We start from the raw sequence: 21166 nt of genomic DNA, 5'->3' as shown, positions 1-21166 counted from the left end.
AGCCAGGGCAACTAAGGAGTGGCTCCGTAAGAAGCATCTCAAGGTCCTGGAGTGGCCTAGCCAGTCTCCAGACCTGAACCCAATAGAAAATCTTTGGAGGGAGCTGAAAGTCCGTATTGCCCAGCGACAGCCCCCGAAACCTGAAGGATCTGGAGAAGGTGTGTATGGAGGAGTGGGCCAAAATCCCTGCTGCAGTGTGTGCAAACCTGGTCAAGACCTACAGGAAACGTATGATCTCTGTAATTGCAAACAAAGGTTTCTGTACCAAATATTAAGTTCTGCTTTTCTGATGTATCAAATACTTATGTCATGCAATAAAATGCAAATGAATTACTTAAAAATCATACAATGTGATTTTCTGGATTTTTGTTTTAGATTCCGTCTCTCACAGTTGAAGTGTACCTATGATAAAAATGACAGACCTCTACACGCTTTGTAAGTAGGAAAACCTGCAAAATTGGCAGTGTATCAAATACTTGTTCTCCCCACTGTATATGGCCTATTTATTAACAAAATGTTGAAATACAATTCAAATATATGGACAAACATTTTGAATTTTTAGATAAGCAGCTATGATCACATATTTTTTATTTTTTTGGTGGAGATGCCACAAGGTATTTACATAAATGAACTGCAAATAGCAGGCATTGTTTGACATCATTCTTCTTATGCAATTCAAGCCTTTGATCCAAGATTCAAGCCTTTACCTTAACTCAGATTGACCTGACTAGCCTGACTAGCTGCTATACTTGATTAAACATGCATTTCCTTCAGGTGTATATCTTTGCAAGGATGTGTATAGCCTACAGTACAGTATTGTAAGTGTGGAGTGGGTGGTTATGGGAGTGGCATAGTGCTTCTCACCATGTGAGCTGTACCACGCTCCTGTGTACCACCTGCCAGTCCTCCAGACTTTTTCCATCTAGCAGCAAAGTTCCGAATGGCCCATCGTCATAGTGACAAAAGTCAGGTGGGCAGGCCTGGGCGGTGCTCCCCTGTACACCCATGGCAGTCCCAAAATAGCCTGTCTATTTACAGATGCAGTCACGCCTCTTTTTCCTGGCGCCCGCTCCCACCTAGATCTTCCTCTGACGGAGCTAGCTACCCTTTGACACAGTTGAGTAATCATTGAAACCAGTATCATTTTATTAGAGGACCCATATAGTTGATTTAGAGGAAATGTATTGATGAAGTGGCCTAAGACAGTGTGAGATAAATAAACAGATTTAACAGGTGTACCTATGACGCTTGATTCTATGTGCTTCATTTGTAAGTGAAAAAAGTATCCTAGTGAAAATCGCAATGATTCTAACGCGTGCCTTTTGGTCCCTGGGGTGCTCCTGCACCCTTCACCTGGCATGGGGCACTGCTAAGAAGTTTCAGAGGGTAGATTTACAGGTTCTTTATGGCTCCGCTTCCTCTCTCATTGTATTCCCACTGAGCCCTTGATTTCTGCTTTTATAAAGTGAGTGCATAGCTAGGCACAGTGGTGCAGCTCTTGCCCTCTCTTCTCTTCTCCTCTCCTCCAGTCCAGCCATCTGCAGATCGTAAATCCGGGATATAACTTACCTCTGTTATGAAGGGCATGTTGGGAGAACCATGGGGGCGACTTTAAGAGATGCTTTAAGAGATGATTGCTTGGCCATGCATACAGTTGGACTTTGATATTCTGTCATTCTAAGCAATATAGATGTTTTTGATGTTTTTCTATCTTGGGTAAAGGGGAAAACTGCATGGATATTTTTTTCATGATCACAGTTAGAGACATAAGGGTATGTATTTATGCACATCTAGCAGGATAGTGGCAATATTAATGCTGGTTTCTGATCAGCATCTACTGCCCATGAAGAGGATTAAAGATTATATTGCCCCTTACAGGGAGTGGGGAAGGAGAGGCTGAGGGTTGCTAGGGTCTCAATGTGTGTGTGTGTGTGTGTGTGTGTGTGTGTGTGTGTGTGTGTGTGTGTGTGTGTGTGTGTGTGTGTGTGTGTGTGTGTGTGTGTGTGTGTGTGTGTGTGTGTGTGTGTGTGTGTGTGTGTGTGTGTGTGTCTGTGTGTGTGTGTGTGTGTGTGCCTGTGTCTGTGTGGGTGTGTCTGGGGGGAGGGGGGTTCCACAGGTGCATTTTCTCTCCACATGGGCCCTCTGGACACATGACAGGCCCAACAGATGACCCACTGACATGGTCACATCACTGAGGTCACACAGACAAATCACCTTTTAAAAGACACTTTAAGAGACACTCAAAAAGACAGCCAGATGGACTGGAAAAACTGTGTGCATGTCTTTTATTCATCTGCAATCATTCAACTTGATTCACTATTTCTCTCTTTTTCGATGCGTGAAATGTCATGCAAGGATTTATACAATTCTGACGAGGACATACTGTTGTGCTTGAGGAGACTTGAATTGAAAATCATTCACAAAAGAGTCAATGTGTTGATATTATCATAAAGCAAGAAGTTTCAGTGTGTCAATCGATCCAATAAATTTAATTCTGATATCCCCTTCTGATTCCTTTTTCAATGCTCTAAATTCATGCGAAAACCCCTGAAACACTCACACATACTGCACAGTCATCGACCCAACTATTTGCACTCGAAGCTTGTCTACCATACAGTTCTGTATACACTATGTAGTTGTGTTGATGTTACAGTAGCAGCAGACACGTGGGCTGCTCTTAACGGGCTAAAAGCAGGGCTAGTCAGAGTTCAGGTGGGTGCTTAGTACTCTCTCTCTCTCTCACTCTCAGCTATGGGCTCTCGGCTTAAGATGACTTCATGACAATCACTGGAGGCTTTTAGACGCCTTCTACCCGGCTCGATCTTCATTTCCCTTGACACTGATTTCACAATGAGGATCCGGAGAAAAGGGGAATGTCCAGCTATTCATTTTAATGATCCCTCTGTATTGATTGTTGGCAGGGTGGGGGCGGGAGGAGGGCTAATGATTCTTTGCCTTAGCAGGCCGATCACTCCCCTTAAAGGAGTAATCCACTAAATAAGCACTCTAATTGATGCCCGGCGTGACCTCTGGGTGACCTGCTGGCACACCCCTGGTGGATTGGCTTCCTGACAGAGAGGAGACTATAGGACTTCTCAACAGGAGGTGTTAGTTTGGGTCTCTGTCAGAATACAGTAAATGAGATGGACAGCACACCAGAAAATTATCTTCAATTCATACAAATTGCTCTGCATGGACAAGTTTCGGCCTCAGCCTTATTCAGTGTATAGAGAATCAACATAGCCAGGCTAGCTAAAGATGTGTTTTAGACGTGGAAATAAAATGTGTAGTGAACGGCTAGGGCTCTATTCAATTTGTATCACTGAAGCATTATAGATTGCGCGATAGAAATGCAAAGGTCATTTTCGATTGAGCCGACATATGCAGTGTTTACCGTGAATGCAGTCACTGCTAATGCGGAACATTGCTTTAAATGTCAATCACGCTGTAGTGCTGAACTTCCGCGATATGGATTGAATAGAGCCCCTAGTCTTACCTTCATGAAAACGTATCACAAATAGCAAAACAATTATGTAACAAGAAAATAGTGTTTTCCATCACTAGTAACCTTTGCCATCAATAACTGTTCACTTTTCCTCCCATTTTGTGATCCAACAGGGTTTTCCTCACCTGATACCGTTTGGGATCCAGTAATTCCCCTCACATGAGACATTTTGTGATCCATCTCAAATCGGTTTTGAATGCCCTGCTTCTTGGCCTTCAGCAGACGACTCGCAGAGGACTCACAAGGAAGTGCCGCCACGTTTTAGAGAGCCAGTAAACACAGAGGTATTTCCTTCTCTGACCGCAGCTCGGACATTCTGTTTCATAGAACGTCTCTACTGTGTGCATGTAGCACAGAGAACAGTCATAAGTTCTCATAACAGCGGATTATTATGTTAACAGAAGCCCTGCATTCTCTGTGATGGGGACCGTGTGTGTGTGTGTGCGTGCGTGTGTGGCCTCACGGTTCATGAATAGCAGAGCAGAGCAGTAAAGCCGATCACTCATACAGTACCGAACTCATTCATTTAATTCATCTCACAAATGTAATTTATTTTATTGCAATATTATGAAATATTGCATTAAAAGTATATAGTACACACTGATAGTACACTTCTGATGTAGGTTAGAGTGTCTGTCAGCTACAATTGCTTGATAAGGGGTGGGAGAAGGATGACATTAGGAGTAGCCATCTACTTTGTAAAACAATACTGGACTTAACAGCAAGGCATTCCTGTCATCCCGGTCCTCTGTAGCTCAATTGGTAGAGCATGCGCTTTACGCCAGGTTTCCCACACCCATATGTAAAATTTTGCACACATGACTGTAAGTGCTTTGTAAAAGCTCTTCTTATTATCTCCAAAGATTACCTGCCTGTTATAGAATATAGCCCACATCAATGTTTTATCATAAAAGCTTATCTTTTTGCTAGGTGCCTACTCTAAGTGTTGCTTTTACCTTTTGATTACTTTGTACATTGTTGCACAAAAAGAGTAGCCAAGGTCAACACAACTGTGTAATGGACTAAATGGGGGAAGTCTCTAGCCTTCCCCAAAGGGCCCAAAATGATACTATGAAGTTGCAATAAAAGTGTTTTTGATGAGTTTGGACAAAGTGGTAATTTTAAGGCCTGGGAGTAAGCCGGCCTTTGCGCCTAAGACTTTCAAATGCAGCCAAGCAGGTGGAAAGAGCAGAACAAAAACAGACATGACATAATCATATAAATAATAGTGCATGGCAGGATTCCTATAGGAACCATATGTTTCCGTCCGTCAGGAAATATAGTATGTCAAGCATCACGGTGTAAAAAGATTCATTTAGCAATATTAAAAGCAGTCGCCTCCAGAGTCTCTGCATTTGAAGTGGTGAATCAGATCTCAATTGGCTCCCCTGATCGCTCAGCATTCCTTTAATATTGTCTTGAATCATTTAGAGAAATCTCTTTTTGGTCTCGTCCAGACGTCGGGCTTTCCAGCCCTCCCTCTCTGACTTTTACCAGACGTCGCGTTGTGAGGGGAGAATGGTCGATTGCATAACGCCAGGCGAGACCTGATCGTTCCTGGCCTTCGCACAAAATTCAATCATTCTCAGCATTCTCCAATCCCACGTCGGCCCATTAAAGAGCAGGCTTTCCCCTCATATGTTTTAAATTGAAATGATGAGCACAACGTATGCTGTACGCATAATCAAAGGGGGCCAAGAGACCTAGAGAGAGGGAGACGGACAGTGGGAGATTTGGGTCAAGAGGGAGAGACTGAGCGAGATAATTTGTTAGAGAGGGACAATAGGAGAGAGAGTGAGAGATCGAGAGCAAGAGAGATGGCCACTGCTACTCCAATGACAGTTTCACCAAAGCACACACCTTCATGTAGGTCAGGCAGTCCACCTGAATGACAGTTTGCACATAGTCCACCTGAATGACAGTTTGCACATTCACAGAAGAAACATCCTGAATTGGCCAGGGCTCTCGACAAATAGAGGATAAATAAAATCAATCACTGCATATATTACTCAGCACCTAAAGTTCTCTAACCTCTGTTTAGTTTATTGATGGGCCCCTGTACGCTTAAACCGTTAAAGCCACAAAGAGACATAAGAGCATATGTATGGTATGAGACAACAGGAGATGATGAACCCAGATGTCTACTGGGCCCATGGGGGCCACTGGGGTCTGAATCAGGCTATGACTTGGTACCTCAGTGCTCTCTGTCTTTAGGGCCTGTAGAGAAAAGGAGCACACACCTGCACCCATCAACCGCTCTCACTAAGTTACTGTGAGTGGGTGGGATTCGGGAAATGATCGAGACATGAATCTAGTGGCATGGGGCAATTACCCAAGAGACATGCACAACTCCTACAGTACTTCAAGCAATTTCAGGATGCAAGGGCAAATAGAAAATTAGTAATGTAAAAAAGAAAATAAGTATGGTCTCCTAAAAATATATAAATGGTGATATTTATAAATTTATCTAGAATAAGGCCTTACTATGAAAAGGCTATATTCATGGTAACATGAATGTGAGTAAATGTATTGTGTATATCAATCCATTTCTAAAATCCTAAACAATACTGTAAGTCTACACTGATAGTCTAGCTACATGACTCAAATTAAAACAAATAACAGAAACATGCCTAAACAAAATTAACTACACATGCTTGCTCACAAAAGCAGTTGTAAGAAAAATACATGAAAGAAGTTGTATTCTTAGCTAAATACTTTGCCATTAGATCTTACTGGCAGATTGAAAGCATATGTGATATCCATAGGTCTGAAGGATGTGGATCCCTGCTCCGTTCAGGTGTCGCATCTCACTCTCAGTTTGTATTACCATTATCCTAGCCTGACATCTACTGGTCAAATTCTGGAAGCGAAGGATCTTAGTATGATTAGGATTACAGTGACGCATTATATCCATGCTTGTGATAAATAAACTACAGAAAGTTGATGAGGTCAGCAATTAGTACAGAAATACAACAAATATATGTAGACATTTTCATTGACATGAGCCATACATAATTACAGTGCATTACATTAAAACTGCAGTAAGGCCGTATACAAACATGTAACACAAATTTTGGTTTAGAAAAAAATACATAAAACATAGACTGGTAAAGAATAAACAGAAATGACCTTTTGGTTGAGATTTGCAGTCCTAGAAACTCAAAAATGAAGGCACTGTTTTGTCCCAGTAACATATCCCAATCATTTCTTTTGCAGACGCTCTTATCCAGACACTTACAGTTATTATACATTTTCAACTGGAAACCCACACCCTGGCGGCCTGCTCACACCGGGATCATCACTGTTATAACACTATACCTTCACGTAAAACAAGGCATTAATCTTCTCTTAAAGAAGAATTGTAACAAGCTTAGCAATAAAATACAATCATCTTTGTGGTCTTTGTAACAATAAAAGTCTGAGACATCAATAAATTGGCCTCCCACAGTGTTTAACCTCAATATAGGCATACTGAGTCGTATTCATTAGCGCACACTGTATAGATTTCGGGTCTTAATTTGAGCCAGTTTGCTACAGCAGGAAAATAATCCTGCAGCAACAGGAAATGTGAATTATTACGTGGATTATAATTAATGGGCATTTTTGTAGGGGGTGATACATTTTTGCAAGGGAAAATTAAGTCTGAAATGTCAAACTGGAAATTGCAAACTTCAGAAGCCTTTTTAAACCTCAAATACACTACACGTTTTAAAGTTCCTGCATTGCATAAAAAGCTATCTTGCAACAGGGTGATCAAATTAAGATCCTACATCTGTAGTAAAACGTTTTGAAACTTTATTCAACGGAAAACAAACACAAGCGGTTTGGTGCCATTTAGTTCCTAATCAACCATAGGGCAACAGACTAGATACCTCAAAATCAGTTTAAAGAGACAAACTCAAATGATGAAAGATATATTTCCAGTGTCAACATTTTTGTTTTCTACAGTAAGTTTCAACAGTAAGCCACATCTTGATCCCTACTTTGGGCACTTGGTGTTACAAGGGTCCCCTGATTTGAACAGTCCATAGACACTGACCAAGGGAAACATGGACAGTGCACCCAGCATGGAGCCAAGCTGCACTACCGCTCCACACCACACGAGGGCACTGTGGCCCTCATCCCGAAGGATCACCCCAATGATCACCTTCACATAGGAGAGGGTCAGGACAAACAAGATCCAGGCTATGACCTACAACAGAGAGTAGATAGACATTACAAACAAAATACTAGCATTGTGTCAATATTCACAGTACATTAGAGGATTTCAACTGCATACTGAATAGCATTGACATGAGTTTGATTGTTTAGGAAGCCTTTGTTTATTTATTTTATTTATTTTAGTCATTTAGCAGACGCTCTTATCCAGAGCGACTTACAGGAGCAATTAGGGTTAAGTGCCTTGCTCAAGGGCACATCGACAGATTTTTCACCTAGTCGGCTCGGGGATTAGAACCAGCGACCTTTCGGTTACTGGCACAACGCTCTTACCCACTAAGCTACCTGCCGCCCTTGTTTGACCTCAAACCTCCCATTTTCACTCAGAAACATGTCGTTTTTAATGGCCCAATGAAATCAAATTGACAGTAATGTTGTGTTCAGATGTATTTTCTGTATTCCATGACGTAATAACAGAAAGAGCCTTACTATGAGTGCGGTTCCTGAGGCGCTGTGGACTAGTAGAGGACAGGGGCTCAGTGCAGCCATGGCCATGATGTAAGTACCAAACCCTGTCCCAACTATTGTCAGAAGCCCAATCAGCACCAACGACCTGAAAAAGGACAAAGATGAGATACAAGGTGAGTTGAGGAAGTGGGTTGGAAAATTCAAGGTGTTTGGATTATAGAAATGATCTGTTGAAGTACTGTATGTTTTAGGATGAGAGTACAATGTTATTAAAAGCTGTTTATTATATATTTTCTTATAGAAGTCAACTTGATTCAGTGACTGCCAGTCATTCTATTTCCGCCATTACAATGACTCCTCCCCATTTCTACCTTCAACAGCCTTCACTGGTGACTGCATAGATCTGAGAGTCTGTGGTCAGTAAATTATTAATCAGTCAGTTATGCTAATCCAGAGTTGGGCTTACCTTAAGGGCAGGAACATGGCGATGAAGCAGGCCACAGGGTTGGCCACGGCTGCCATGGTGGCGGCCAGATGGTAGGCCTGGTTCCCATAGGGCAGACAGGAGTAAGACTGCACCGAGGGTAGCACTGCATTGGTCAGGGCATTGACCCAGGCCAGAACCACAAAGATGAACGCCACCTCCAGCCTACTGTAGAAGCCCATCCCGAAGGAGCTCCGCCGGGCTCTCTGGGGGCCATCCGGAGAACTGATCATGGGCTTCTCCTCTGGTGGTCTGTGAGACAGGGACAGGGCTTGGTCGCTCTTCTCCTCCGCCAGGCCTCTGTTGAAGTAGTGCTCGCGCTTCCTCTCCCTGGCCACGGCCGGGTGGTGGTTGAGCAGGAGGAAGGCGGCCAGACACACCACCATCATGGCACTGAGGAAGAGGAAGAAGACCTGGGCCGAGAAGTTAGCGGACTGGTATTGAGCATGGAGCTCACCACTGGCCCCTACAGTAGAGTTAATCCCTAAGGTTCCATTGGCCACTGTAGCATTCTGACAGTGAACCACCCCCACCCCCTGCACCAGAGCCACTACGGCAGGCACCAAGCCACTAAGGCCCTCCCCTACAAAGTACGTAGTGAGGTACTGGGGCCCGAGGCGCATCATGAAGGGTAGGAAGGTGACCGAGGAGGTGCAGTCCACCACGGAGAGTAGGAAACAGAGCACTAGGAGGGGTACACTATGCGTAGCGCCCGCTAGGGGCACCGTGTGCTTCCAGAGGAAGGCCAGGAGGAAGGTGGCGACCACGCCCAGGCCCACTATGGAGTAGATGACGGGCCGCTCGTCCAGCTTGCCCGGGCGGAAGCGGTGCATGAGGGTGACGAAAAGGGGCCCCACGTTGGCCATCTGGATGAGCACAGTGAGGTAAGAGGGCAGGTACCAACCCTCAGGGATTTCGGGCACGATGACGGGGCAGCTCCACCCACACCCCGTTGATTGCCACCCAGGAGCCCATGCCAAAGAGGCATGCCAGCACGTGGGTTAGGAGAGTCATGGTGAAGGGCAGGGGCACAGCCAGTAAACAACTTGCATAAAGGACCTGAAACACACAAACAATGCACAATTCCATTATTAAAATGCAACAACGTACATTGCCATAATACTGATCATGTACTGATATTTGTTGGTGTGTTGAAAGGCATAATTACCAACAGACTATTCCTTGTACCAGAACACAGAACTAAATCAATGTGCTGCTAAAAGAACCATTATCAGCTCTGTAACATCAGCACAAAGACAACATTATATGAACACATTTCCATAGTTCCCTTGGTTCTCCTCGAGGTTAGCCTACGTTCTCCTCAAGGTTAGCCTACGTAAGTGTTGGTGGGATTTCCCTCTCACACACATGTTGTCATTGGTTACAAAAGCCATCCTGTCTGCTATACAGTATGAGACCATAAGACTCAGACTCAGCAGCCTTCCCTCCTCCGAATGTTGAGTCTGGCACAGAGTACCTGACCTTTCACACACAAACCCACTAGTCTCAGAACAGCCCCATACACACAGGCTGAACATACACTTCATCCTTTTCTGTGGAAGTACAACATGGTATGTGGTAAAAGGGTGTTGCAGTGACTTCTGCTGATTCATAGCTACCTGTAATTCAACGTCTGTAACTTAATAGTTGATGAGTCACTTCACTCACTAGTGTAGCTCAGTTGGTAGAGCATGGCGTTTGCAACGCCAGGGTTGTGTGTTCGATTCCTCACGGGGGGCCAGTTTAAACAAAATATGTACTCTGATACAGACACACACACACACACGTAAACGCAAAAAACACTGTTTTTATTTACATATATACTGATACACACACACTTATATTTTACAGAACTACTGTATGCTCACAGTAACTCTCCATAGTTCCTCTCTTCCCGGTTCTTCTTCAGCTTCAATGCATCCTACACGGAATACATAGTAATTCCACAAGCCTCTGTAAATCCATCTGCTCCACGCTGTAGCTGAGCCAGTTTGTTAATTAGGCAACATGGGATGTGAGTGATGGGGAAATAGTCAAACCAATAGTACTACTGGTTAGACTATTTCCCCATCACATGTTGCCTAATTAACAAACTGGCTCAGCTTTAGTGTGGAGCAGATGAATTTACAGAGGCTTGTGAAATTATTTTCTAATTCCCCTTAGACTCAGACAGATTATGATCTTACCTTGTGATGGAGTGGGACTGCCTATTGTATCTCCTTCTCTTTTGGGTAACTTCTCACTCCATTGTGATCAGAGCATTATCTGGCTGCGTTACATCAGCAGGCAAGCGTGTGCATTCAGTTCGTATACCCTCCGCCCTCTCTATCTCTCTTATACCCACACTCTGACATACACGCACACCCACACTCACGAGACTTCCGTGTCGCCATTTAACTGACAGAGCAGGAAGTACACAGAATCCTCATCTCTATGACACCGTAATCCCCCGGATTTAAAGGAGCCGCTTTCGAAAATAATTTAGCCATGTGCTCTACCTCCCTGCAGCGCTTCAGAGCACTAGAGCAGTCTCAGGCTGCAGTAGCAGTAGCAGCAGGGGGAGGGGTCAGCTAGTGTACCCTCCCCCTCTCCTCCACCCCTAGAAAATATGACCTTGGCTCTGCCCCCCTAAACAGGAAATGTTGGCTGTAGCGTGACTGAAAGAGAGAGAAGGAGGGAGGGAGAGCGAAAGAGGCAGCTTCCTAGGTACACTACTACACACTAGTCATAATAATCTTTGTATTTATAACTGAACGTTAGAGGGCAGTTCTGACTACTCCAGATTGGTTTTAGGAGACTATAGCCTGAGACATGACACTACTACCAACGTCGCTACTCCTAGTTTCCAGTACATGTTTCATTTTGCACTGATCTAAAAGGGTGATGAAACAAGTTGCTACTGTGCCCCTGAGTAACCTACTCAAAGGAAATGCAGTATATGCTACCTTGACCACTTTGTGTATCTGTAATGTCCATGACTTTACTGTAATGCAACACGCCCTAAACACATGGATATCAGGATTGACTTGTTTGCTCAACCTTCTTCCTGTCCCACACCACATTCTCAGCATATCTCTTCAACAACCTTGAGTCCTTGGAGAGTCCTTTACTGTGGCTACCCTATAGAGATCGATACATGTGTTTATCTCTATGTCCTACCCTCTAGTATGGTGCCTATACATGTTGTCACAATCATATTGTGCTGTTGATATTTTCTAATAGTTAATTTGACATAACACGATTTTGGCTGGGGTTCAATCCGAAACCGGATTACAGCGCGCTTGACATTTAAAGGTAATTTCCAATTGAGCTGACATTGCAGCGTTTACCTAGAATGTTGTCGACAACGCTTTGTTTGGAGTACACCATGCCTCAAATCTTTCCCGCAGAGGGATTCAGTTAGCTAGCATTTGCTTTAGTTTGCTGTTGTCAAATGATTGTCTCCTGATTCAGATTAATGTTGGGCTGTGAAATGTGATCCAACACTGCATTATGTAGCTGGAGCATATGAACCAGTCTAATGAGAAAAAGTTACCCCTATTAGCATTCAATTTAAACCATGCAATAACAAAGGATTATTCCCTAATTGTTTTTCTATTTTCCCCTAACAGAAACACCAGGTATTTCCTCAATCTCTTACGACTTTGTTTTTGTATAGTGAACATGTGTTTCTTCACAGCAAAGAATTGGCTGAAAATACATACATTTACATTTACGCAATATACAGACATTTATAAAATCACACAGTGTGCCAAACTCTGTTTTATGAAACAAGTAATTAAACTAAGTCAATTTTGTTTAACCATTTACAATAAATCTTCAGTAGAAATCAACAAAAATCTCAAATTCGCCTATTGTACTACTAAAACGCTATTGAATATAAGGTACATTGCCAGTAGACCAGTAGATGGTGGTAAAAGCATTTGATTTAGTTTTTTCCTTCACTTCTTATAAAAGGTAGGCCAGACAGTTATAAAAGAGAAAGACAGAGTGATATGAAGACTGATGAGAAAGTACATTAATCTGCATTTTATATTAACATGCAATGCCATGGCAATTGTATTTTCAACTACCCCATGTATTCCAGGGAAAAGCTATAACATCATCCATACTGTATGTCACCCATTTCAATTAGTTTGGCATTGTATAGCTGTAACCAATCTCCAGCCATTTTTTCAACTTTACATTAATAATCATTTTGACAAAAAGACTGTTCAACTTTTTCTTCCTTGTTCAATCCTTGGTAAAGTGTATGTTGTTGACTGTAAAATAAGACATGGAAATAATTGCAGTCAAGTTAAATGACTAAAATGTAAATGTAAATGTAAAGTTAGTTTCACACAGATTACTTGCTAGAAGAAGAAAAACGAAAGAACACCAAACTTCATATTGGACATACTGTACTGTACCACTAATTGCTAGAAAAGGGGGTATACAGCTTAATGTGAATTGACATTTAAATCCTATGAGGTATGTCATCTTAGGTAAGATGGGGTTAGTTTGGGACACCTGCCAAATACATACAGTACGGTAAAGTAAGAAAAATTGAAATTATCTTTGAAGAGACCTGATTAACTTGTTGCATCTCTCAATCCAAAATGTTATGCCATTTCTTTTCCAAATACAGTCAAATATGCTTCTGTTAGTCCATCCCAATTACCGCGTAAACTTGATAAATGAAAGTTATGCACACCTGAAAAGTAATTGTGTCAAATAAAATCTATAAAAAGACAGTAAAATAAAAGCTATGATTTTATAACTCAATAAGCAACCAGGAAAAATACCACCCCATTATATATCTATACCAGTGGTCCTCAACCTCAGATGGCCATGTAACATGATGGTATTCAACTCAACTCTTTTCAAAACATTATATAGTAGTTCTTCATCAACAAATGACACATTTCCAATCCTGACAGAAACACCTAACAGCAAGCGACCTACCTGACTCTGTAAGCTTCCTCTCAGTCAGACAGAGTTGGATGCAGTTGATGAATGTTGGCTGCCGGTGTTTGAGTCCCACAGTGGGATGTGATGGTCCTCTGAGGGAGTTTGTGTGTGTGAGGCTGCCGTGCTGATACACAACACTCTGGAGTGACCTTGTGCAGGTTGCTGATGTGTCTGTCTGTTAAATAACAGTGGGATGATTCTGTGTGTGTATAACTACTGTACCAGACTCTCACGTGACTCGGGAGGGCTTCGCTGCACTTTGGTTCACAGGGGTCCAGTCAGGAAGCCAAAGTCCTGGGCTACAGAGGCTGGAGAGGGGGAGAAGAGCTGGGTGGCTGTGGAAGTGGGGTGGGTGTAGTATGGTTATGCCCTCCCTGCTGGTTGGGAGGGTGGGTGTGCAGCGCAGCTTCGCCAACCATACGGCTTTGGACAGCGGCTTGTGATTTTTGACTTCAGAGGGGGGGCTGCAGAGTAGCTTTTGTTCAGCATAAATTCCATGATGTCAAATGAATGGAACTGATTGGCCTGGAGCTTGATTAGATGGGAGTTGATTTGAGGGCAGAGAACGAGCACCCCTCCACCTTTTATCTCAACCCCCCTCCTCTACTCAAATAAGGCCAGATTGTTATTTTCCTAAAAATTTCCTCAAATTATTTTTACCCTGATTTGATGCTTACTCATTAAAACTTACAGTAGATGCATTTTACTGAGCCTCTATCATCTGAACCTGCCACCAAAGAGAGAGCATTTCTAACAATCTTTGTTAAGAGGCTTAACACGCACACTACCAAGCTTATCACATTTTTGGTGCTGGGGGTTACTGACCCCAAAATCAACATTGTAGAAAAATAAATCATAATCCTGCACACATCCTTTACCTCTGCACATTTGTTGTCAACATTCTTTGTCACATTTCTATTTCACCAGATTTGAATGCAGGGCGTATACTTTTATTTGTTTTCTGCTGATAAACTTTTGGAGTTCCGAAAACATATTGTTTATTATTTTTGACGTTTTTAGCATGCATTTGTACAAAATTAAAGCTGCTCCGAATACCCCAAACCAAAAAATTACCAAATAAAAAACAACCCTGTTTGTTCCCAAAGCCCTCCCCATCCCTCCCACTTAGCCACCCACATGCCCACCCATCTCCACCTCTGCCCACCTGCCACCCTTGCTTAACCTATCCTAACATATTTGTTTCTTTTTCGCAAGCTTTTCATGCAGGGCTTATACTTTTCGTCTGATAAAGTTCTAGAGTTACGAAAACGCCTTTGTTAACATTTGTGCAGATTGACTTTTTGTAATCCAGGATGATTTGTCTGATTCATGCGCCCTATAGCCATGGGATTAAGGTGGATGTCAGGCAGTGATTGGCTGTGAATTGTGAACCATCCTCAGTAACACAGTTCACTGGACTCTCAATAAGTTAGCTCGTTCCTGTCTTTGGGAAGGGATCCAAGCTGCAAGGCATTGTTCTTTCCTTCATTATCAGCACAGTGAGAGTGTTGAGTCTGCCAAGCAGGACAAAATTACTCCCACTCGACTCTGCAGTTGAAGGAGCCCATGGTCTGCCTGGAGGAATTTGCTCTCATTGGGCACATTCACTCAAAAGTATAGAGTCAGCAAAGTCAATTGCCTATGATGCTGAGGCACTGAGTAGCGTTACTAAATAGGTATACAGCCTAATGTGGCAAACATGTTTCCCAACATTACAGAGACCATCCTGTATAGCTACAGCAGTACAGTCAATAACCAACTCTCACCTGATTTTTTTTGCAACTCCCTCTGGTCCTTCTGCAGGACATTCACATCATGTGCTATCCTGACTGAGACACCCTCTGTCCAGAGGTGAAGGGTTAACGACTAGGGAGAACAGAACATTGGTCTATTTTGAACCACTTGATAGGGTATCATAACTGTCCTGATGTTGTTTTGTTAGACAATGTCATGCTTCAACACTTAGAGAACAGTATTTTGATGTTGCATTTTGATGTGTGTGTGGCAACCAGACCTGGGTTCAAATAGCGTTATGTCTTCTTTCAAATACTTTAGCTGCGCTTGATTTCAGCTTGCCTGGCGCAATGGAATTAACAATGAAATATAGTCCAAAACTGCAAACACCACCCATCTAGCACTCCAAGCAGGCTCAATCGAACACAACTCGGGGCTCTATTCAATCCGCACCGCGAAGTTCAGCTTTTACAGCGTGATTGAAATTTAAAGGCAACGTTCTCGCTTTAGCAGAGACTGCATTCACGGTAAACGCTGCATTTGTCGGCTCAATTGGAAATTACCTTTACATTTCTATCATGGATTCTGGAACGCTTCAGCTTTACAGATTGAATAGAGCCCTAGATCAAAGTATTTGAGAGAAAGCAAATACTATTTGAACCCAGGTCTGGTGGGAACTCGTGAACTGGTCCAGTCACAGGACACTATGGTGGTTTCACTTCAGGCCAAGCGACAAGCAGGTCACTCTCATGACCTGAGTTGGTGCTGGCTGTGTGTGTGGAAACACAATTGTTTTCATCCGTTTTCATCCCCTTCTCTCTTTCTGCTGGGTCTTGTGGCTCCATTTTGCACAATACATATTTGTGCGTTTTGGGTGAAAGTGAAATGTATTAGTAGGAAGTTGGACATTTATGAAGGGTCTTAGTTTAGAGAAAGCAAAAACAAAGGTTACAGAGTAAGATGACCACCTGGGAATGGTGTTAGATGTTGTTCTTTCTATACTCTTATTAGGTAAAGGAACAAAAGACATGATCATTTGAGACTAAGAATAGCTTCTTCCCTGATTTTATGTATGTATCGTGACCAGCATCCTTCAGCTATCAGGATGTTTTCCTGTCTCTAAATTATTTCACAGAGTACTAACATAGAGTATACTATACATCATTATTAGCCTACAGAATATGGTATATTTGTTTTAAAAACAATGTTTTGAACCCCATGTGTTTAAATGTAGCAGTGATGATGTCTCAAGGTCAGAAATAAATTATAGGAAATCAAGCTAAGAAGTGTGTAATAAAATATGAGAAATGTTCTTCATTTCATTACAAATGGTTTATTTTACAATGGGCTTAAAACATTATTAGTGATATTCTTCTACAGTGTTCAGATACCAGAACAAGTGCTGGATATAGAAATTGACATTTAGAGTACAGAAAGATAGGGGTGCATAGCAGTAGAGGAATCTGGCCATTGTGTTTTACAGTACATTAAGATTCAAGTTATCTGTATTGCCCAACATTCTCACATACAATGGAATGAATCGGAACAAAGGAGTATGACATTTTGTATTTTAGTTTTTCTTAATCAGAACTGCATAAGCCCAAACCTTATTGTGCACACACATGTAAAGTACACAATCCACTGCTTTTGTCATGTAAGATTTAACCCTTCTCGGACCAGTCTCAATAAAAACGAAATCCACACTTAACACATACCCACACACACCTATAGACAAAATAATGTACAGTGTCCATTAAAGACATCGTCAGCCTCAAGCCTCGCCTCATCTGTCTGAGGTAGAGTTGAGGGTGTAGACCAGGGCTGCCCAACCCTCTTCCTGGAGATCTACTGTCCTGTCCAGGAAGAGGGTTGGGCAGCCCTGGTATAGACTTTCACAAGCGTGTCACATGATATACAGTTTTCTTTGGGTTTATAATATTGATATGAATTGTAGCACCTGCACAGTCATGGTGAATGGCATCAATCCTTCGTCTGATAGTTGTTGTGTGCAGAGGTGTAATTGTTTGAGAGACACATGTGGGGAACGTTTGCTATAGGTGGGACATTTTGCTTTTATGCCTAGGCTCAAAAGGAGGAAAGAGACAAATGAATGTGTTGGTTTGCATAAAATAGTCTGAATTAAGACAAAATGGAGGAAAGAAAGTCAAGATCTCATTGAGAACTACACTTTTTTGTATTTTGGGAGGGTCACACCCTGTGAAACCCTATTGAAATACAGTTGTTCATCAGAAATAAAATAAACGTCAGTCTATTTCTCTAGTCCTAAACACTGAAACTAAGTAAATTAAATCAGAAAATGTGTCACCACCCACACATACAGAACCAAACCGATGCACTGTCTGTAGTTCGGTAAAGTGCATTTCATGGGGAGAAGTTCATGTGTGAAGAACACAACTTGCCATTCAAATGTCCTGCCATATAAAACCTCCAGTGACTATACAGCAGTACCATAAAACGTACATCTACAATCTCACAGTAATGTTCCACTTAAACATTGAACCCTTAAACATCAAAAGGCAAAACCAAACCTGAGAAAATAATCTCAACAAAATAATGATTCATGCCCATCTTCATACATGTTTTGATCTTAAAATGTAGCATTTAAAACAATACTTACAGGACGTTAAAAATAAACCTTTACCTGACAGTGTAACCAGTTCAGGTTGAAGTTGAAACAAAATGTGGCCCCGCCAGCAGTGTTTCCTTAGCCTGGTCCCAGATCTGTTTGTGCTGTCTTGCCAACTCCTATGGAGTTGTTGGCGAAACAGTACAAGCAGATCTGGGACCAGGCTATTGTTTCCTACTATGTCATGGAAAAATTATTACAACGGTCAAGGTAGAAATCCATACATACAGTTGCCGAGCTAGAGAACATTGAAGTGTATTTTGTAAAAATAAAAACTAGCTAAAACTTTGAGTTGAAGTAAACAATTAAATGGAATGTAGGTTTGGCATCCTCATCTTTTGGACAGTCAGTGTCTTGTTACTAAATACAGGGCCTACTAACACACCTTCACGTATTTGCATTTGAGCGCATTTTACAGACCCACTTATTTCAAAGGAGGAATGCTGTACACACAGTAACATAAAGGAACTAATTATGACGGTCGCTGATGAAATCCTGACTTTATATAGCTTAGAAAATGATAATCCAGTTGCTGCTAATACACATATTTGTTCTTGTAGAGTTTTGTGATTTAGCTTCAGGCCACACCGTTGCTTGATCGCAGCCTTCCCTGACATCATTATAAGGGTGCAGGGTAAAACAAATATTGGAGCTAGATTGTAAGCTATACTGATAGCCGTCATGCGATTCGAATCCATGCAGACTGTTCCAATATCTCTATCCTCGGATACTATGTCAAATTCGGAAAACCAGTGTTGAAGTTGTATATTGATATAGATGATCGAAATGATGACTATATCAATACAATGACTCAGAGAGGAGAGTAGTGGGATATGCCCAGGTTTAGGTCAGAGGTCATGTCCAGAACCCTAGCTGATCAATCGGAGGCTCTCCACAGAGCCTACAAACACAGTGTCCAATGTCCAATACAGTATCTGGCCCTTTTGTATCACTTCTGAAGGTTGTGGAGTTTCCCTTAGTGGCAGTCTATGGGGTTGTGACTGAGGCCTTGTCTTATTGGTCTCTCTCTCTTTCTTTCTCTCCATCTCTCTCTCTGGACCCCAAGGCTGTAGTGGAGATCATCTCTGTAGTATTCACATGATGCACGTTGTGGACATACCTTCCTCATCATGTGGGCAGTCTTTCAGCCTCCTCTGAAAAGTTGAAAAACAAAAGCCATCATGTCAATGGAAGGGCTATCATGTTGAACTCATTTGAACTGTACTATAATTGCAAGTCCAATTCCGTTCATAGAGGGTTGATTTACTGTACACACCTGATGGTGAAAGAGAATCATCATCTCCCGCAGTGGAGAACTGTAGATCTGACCCCAGAGCAGCTATGGAGCTCCTGGGCCGGATGCAGCGGTCGCCTGAGAGACTCCTCCGCAGTAAGGCCTGGAACATGGGATAAGAGATTAACTAACCATGATACTAGCCATCTCAATGACATGCATAGGTGAGCTTACCTTATTGCTTTGAGGACTATCATACTACCACAAAGGTGAGTGTGTTGGTTTGGGGCTAGTACAAAGTTACAGTGGTAAGCTTACCTTGTTGGTTTGTGGGCTTATACACAGGTAGTGATATTACTGTGTCGAGGTATGGTAGTACACTATGATGGAGGGGATCTTACCTTGCGTGTTTGGGGGCTGCTTGGAGCCGAGGCGCTGCTGTAGAGACTCAGGCTGGAGTTGGACCTGCTGACCGTCAGGGTTTTAGATGAGCCTCCTCTCCGGGAGTTGTCGAATAAATACTTCTCCTTTATCTTTAGGTTCGTCCGACCTTTCACTGTGAAATAAATAACAGACATCAATGGTCATTATGAATCTGGCTTCATTAAAGAAAGCATTTTTGGAGGATGTAGTGGATGCAGTGCTGGTGGAAATGGATTGTATTAAAAGCATTGGGAAAGAGCTCTGCAGAGTGCTTCTTAGGTCCCCAAGGCCGCTGTCCCCATGCTTTTGAATGCATTGCTAATATCTGATACAAGCTGTTTCCACTAGCATTGCTAAATTCTAGTGGAGATTCTGGACGTTGCTAAATAACCAGCTAACAAACTTCAAAACAGTTTGGATGAATTGACAACATCCAAGATAAGACTAAGACAAAAATAAACAAAAGTTAAAACCTTATATTTGAGAATTATTTGTCAATCAATGCGGTCCTACTTTAAGTCTCCACTAACCTCTACAAGGGTCATTCTTGACCAGGAATTCATCAAGTGCTGTCCAGCCTCCTCCCACCCGTACCATCAGGGTACTGCGCAGGATACGCACCATCCGCAACTGTTGGGAATCCCCAAACTACAGCAGAGACCAACAAAAAACATAACTGGTTTTAATAGTCTGGCATTTCTCACGGGCATTAACAACCATATAACCAACGTTTTCACTGGGTTCAGTTAAACACATGTTCCTTGTTACAATGACCGAAATACAATCAAAGCTTAAAGGTCACTCACCCTGTAGCGGTTGGCACTGATCTGCTCCACCTGGAACCTCTTGGGACAGTTGCACTGAGACACCTGTCGACTCACCTGAGGGAGATATGGGAGTCAGTCAGTCAGACAACTTTCATCAAACACAACTGTCTTTAGGATGTAATACGTTGAACTGCATGTTGTTACACCGTTGAAGATCATGGGCATGAAAACAACTCTGGGAGACATTTTACCTCCTCATTGATCTGCTCTGCATCCAACGTCCTCCTGTAGGGATCCCGGCTGGGATGGAGGGCACTCACAAACTCATAGTAGTCAATGAAGCCGTCCCCATTCATGTCAAAGATATTGGCCACTGCATTCATCTCCAGGGAGTTGGTGGGGAATTCTAAACAGGAAGGAGAAGGAATACAAAATGTTATAAACTGTAATATGTAGATTTGTTAATGTGGATTTGTTTAAAGTTTTAGACATTGAATCAGTGATGGGAGATGCTGACATTTCAATAACCTTTTAATAACAGACTGATCAAAGGTTTCTGCTGATTAAATAAGGCCATCGTTATCTCCAGGACATTAGTACCAAGTGGCAGTTTTATACATACATTTAATCAATAACGAATGGCCGTTGATATTGATTAAATGGATGTAGGGTTTGAGTGACAGATGCTGAGAGGCTGCGAGTGGGGATGAGGGCAGGGCTTACTGGATGCCAGAACGTTGTCGATTAACTCCTTCTTGCTGATTCGTCCATCCTGGTCCCTGTCGATGTTACGGAA

At 42.4% G+C, this 21166-nt stretch overlaps 1 protein-coding gene across 1 annotated transcript; it reads right to left on the bottom strand.

The window, feature by feature from the left end:
• Nucleotides 1-6994: 6994 nt before the first annotated feature.
• Nucleotides 6995-13752, bottom strand: LOC121540875 (riboflavin transporter 2-like). Its single transcript, XM_045207916.1, is given in 5 exon segments — nt 6995-7697; nt 8153-8276; nt 8598-9547; nt 9549-9674; nt 13560-13752. Coding segments are annotated over 4 exon segments (1368 nt in total). The 5' UTR covers nt 9630-9674; nt 13560-13752; the 3' UTR covers nt 6995-7484.
• Between the last annotated feature and the right edge of the window lie 7414 nt (nt 13753-21166).

The sequence above is a fragment of the Coregonus clupeaformis genome, chromosome 26 (assembly GCF_020615455.1).
Source record: "Coregonus clupeaformis isolate EN_2021a chromosome 26, ASM2061545v1, whole genome shotgun sequence".
Classification (NCBI taxonomy): Eukaryota; Metazoa; Chordata; class Actinopteri; order Salmoniformes; family Salmonidae; genus Coregonus; species Coregonus clupeaformis.
Note: the sequence above shows the minus strand (reverse complement) of the source record. Positions and strands in the feature narration are given on the sequence as shown.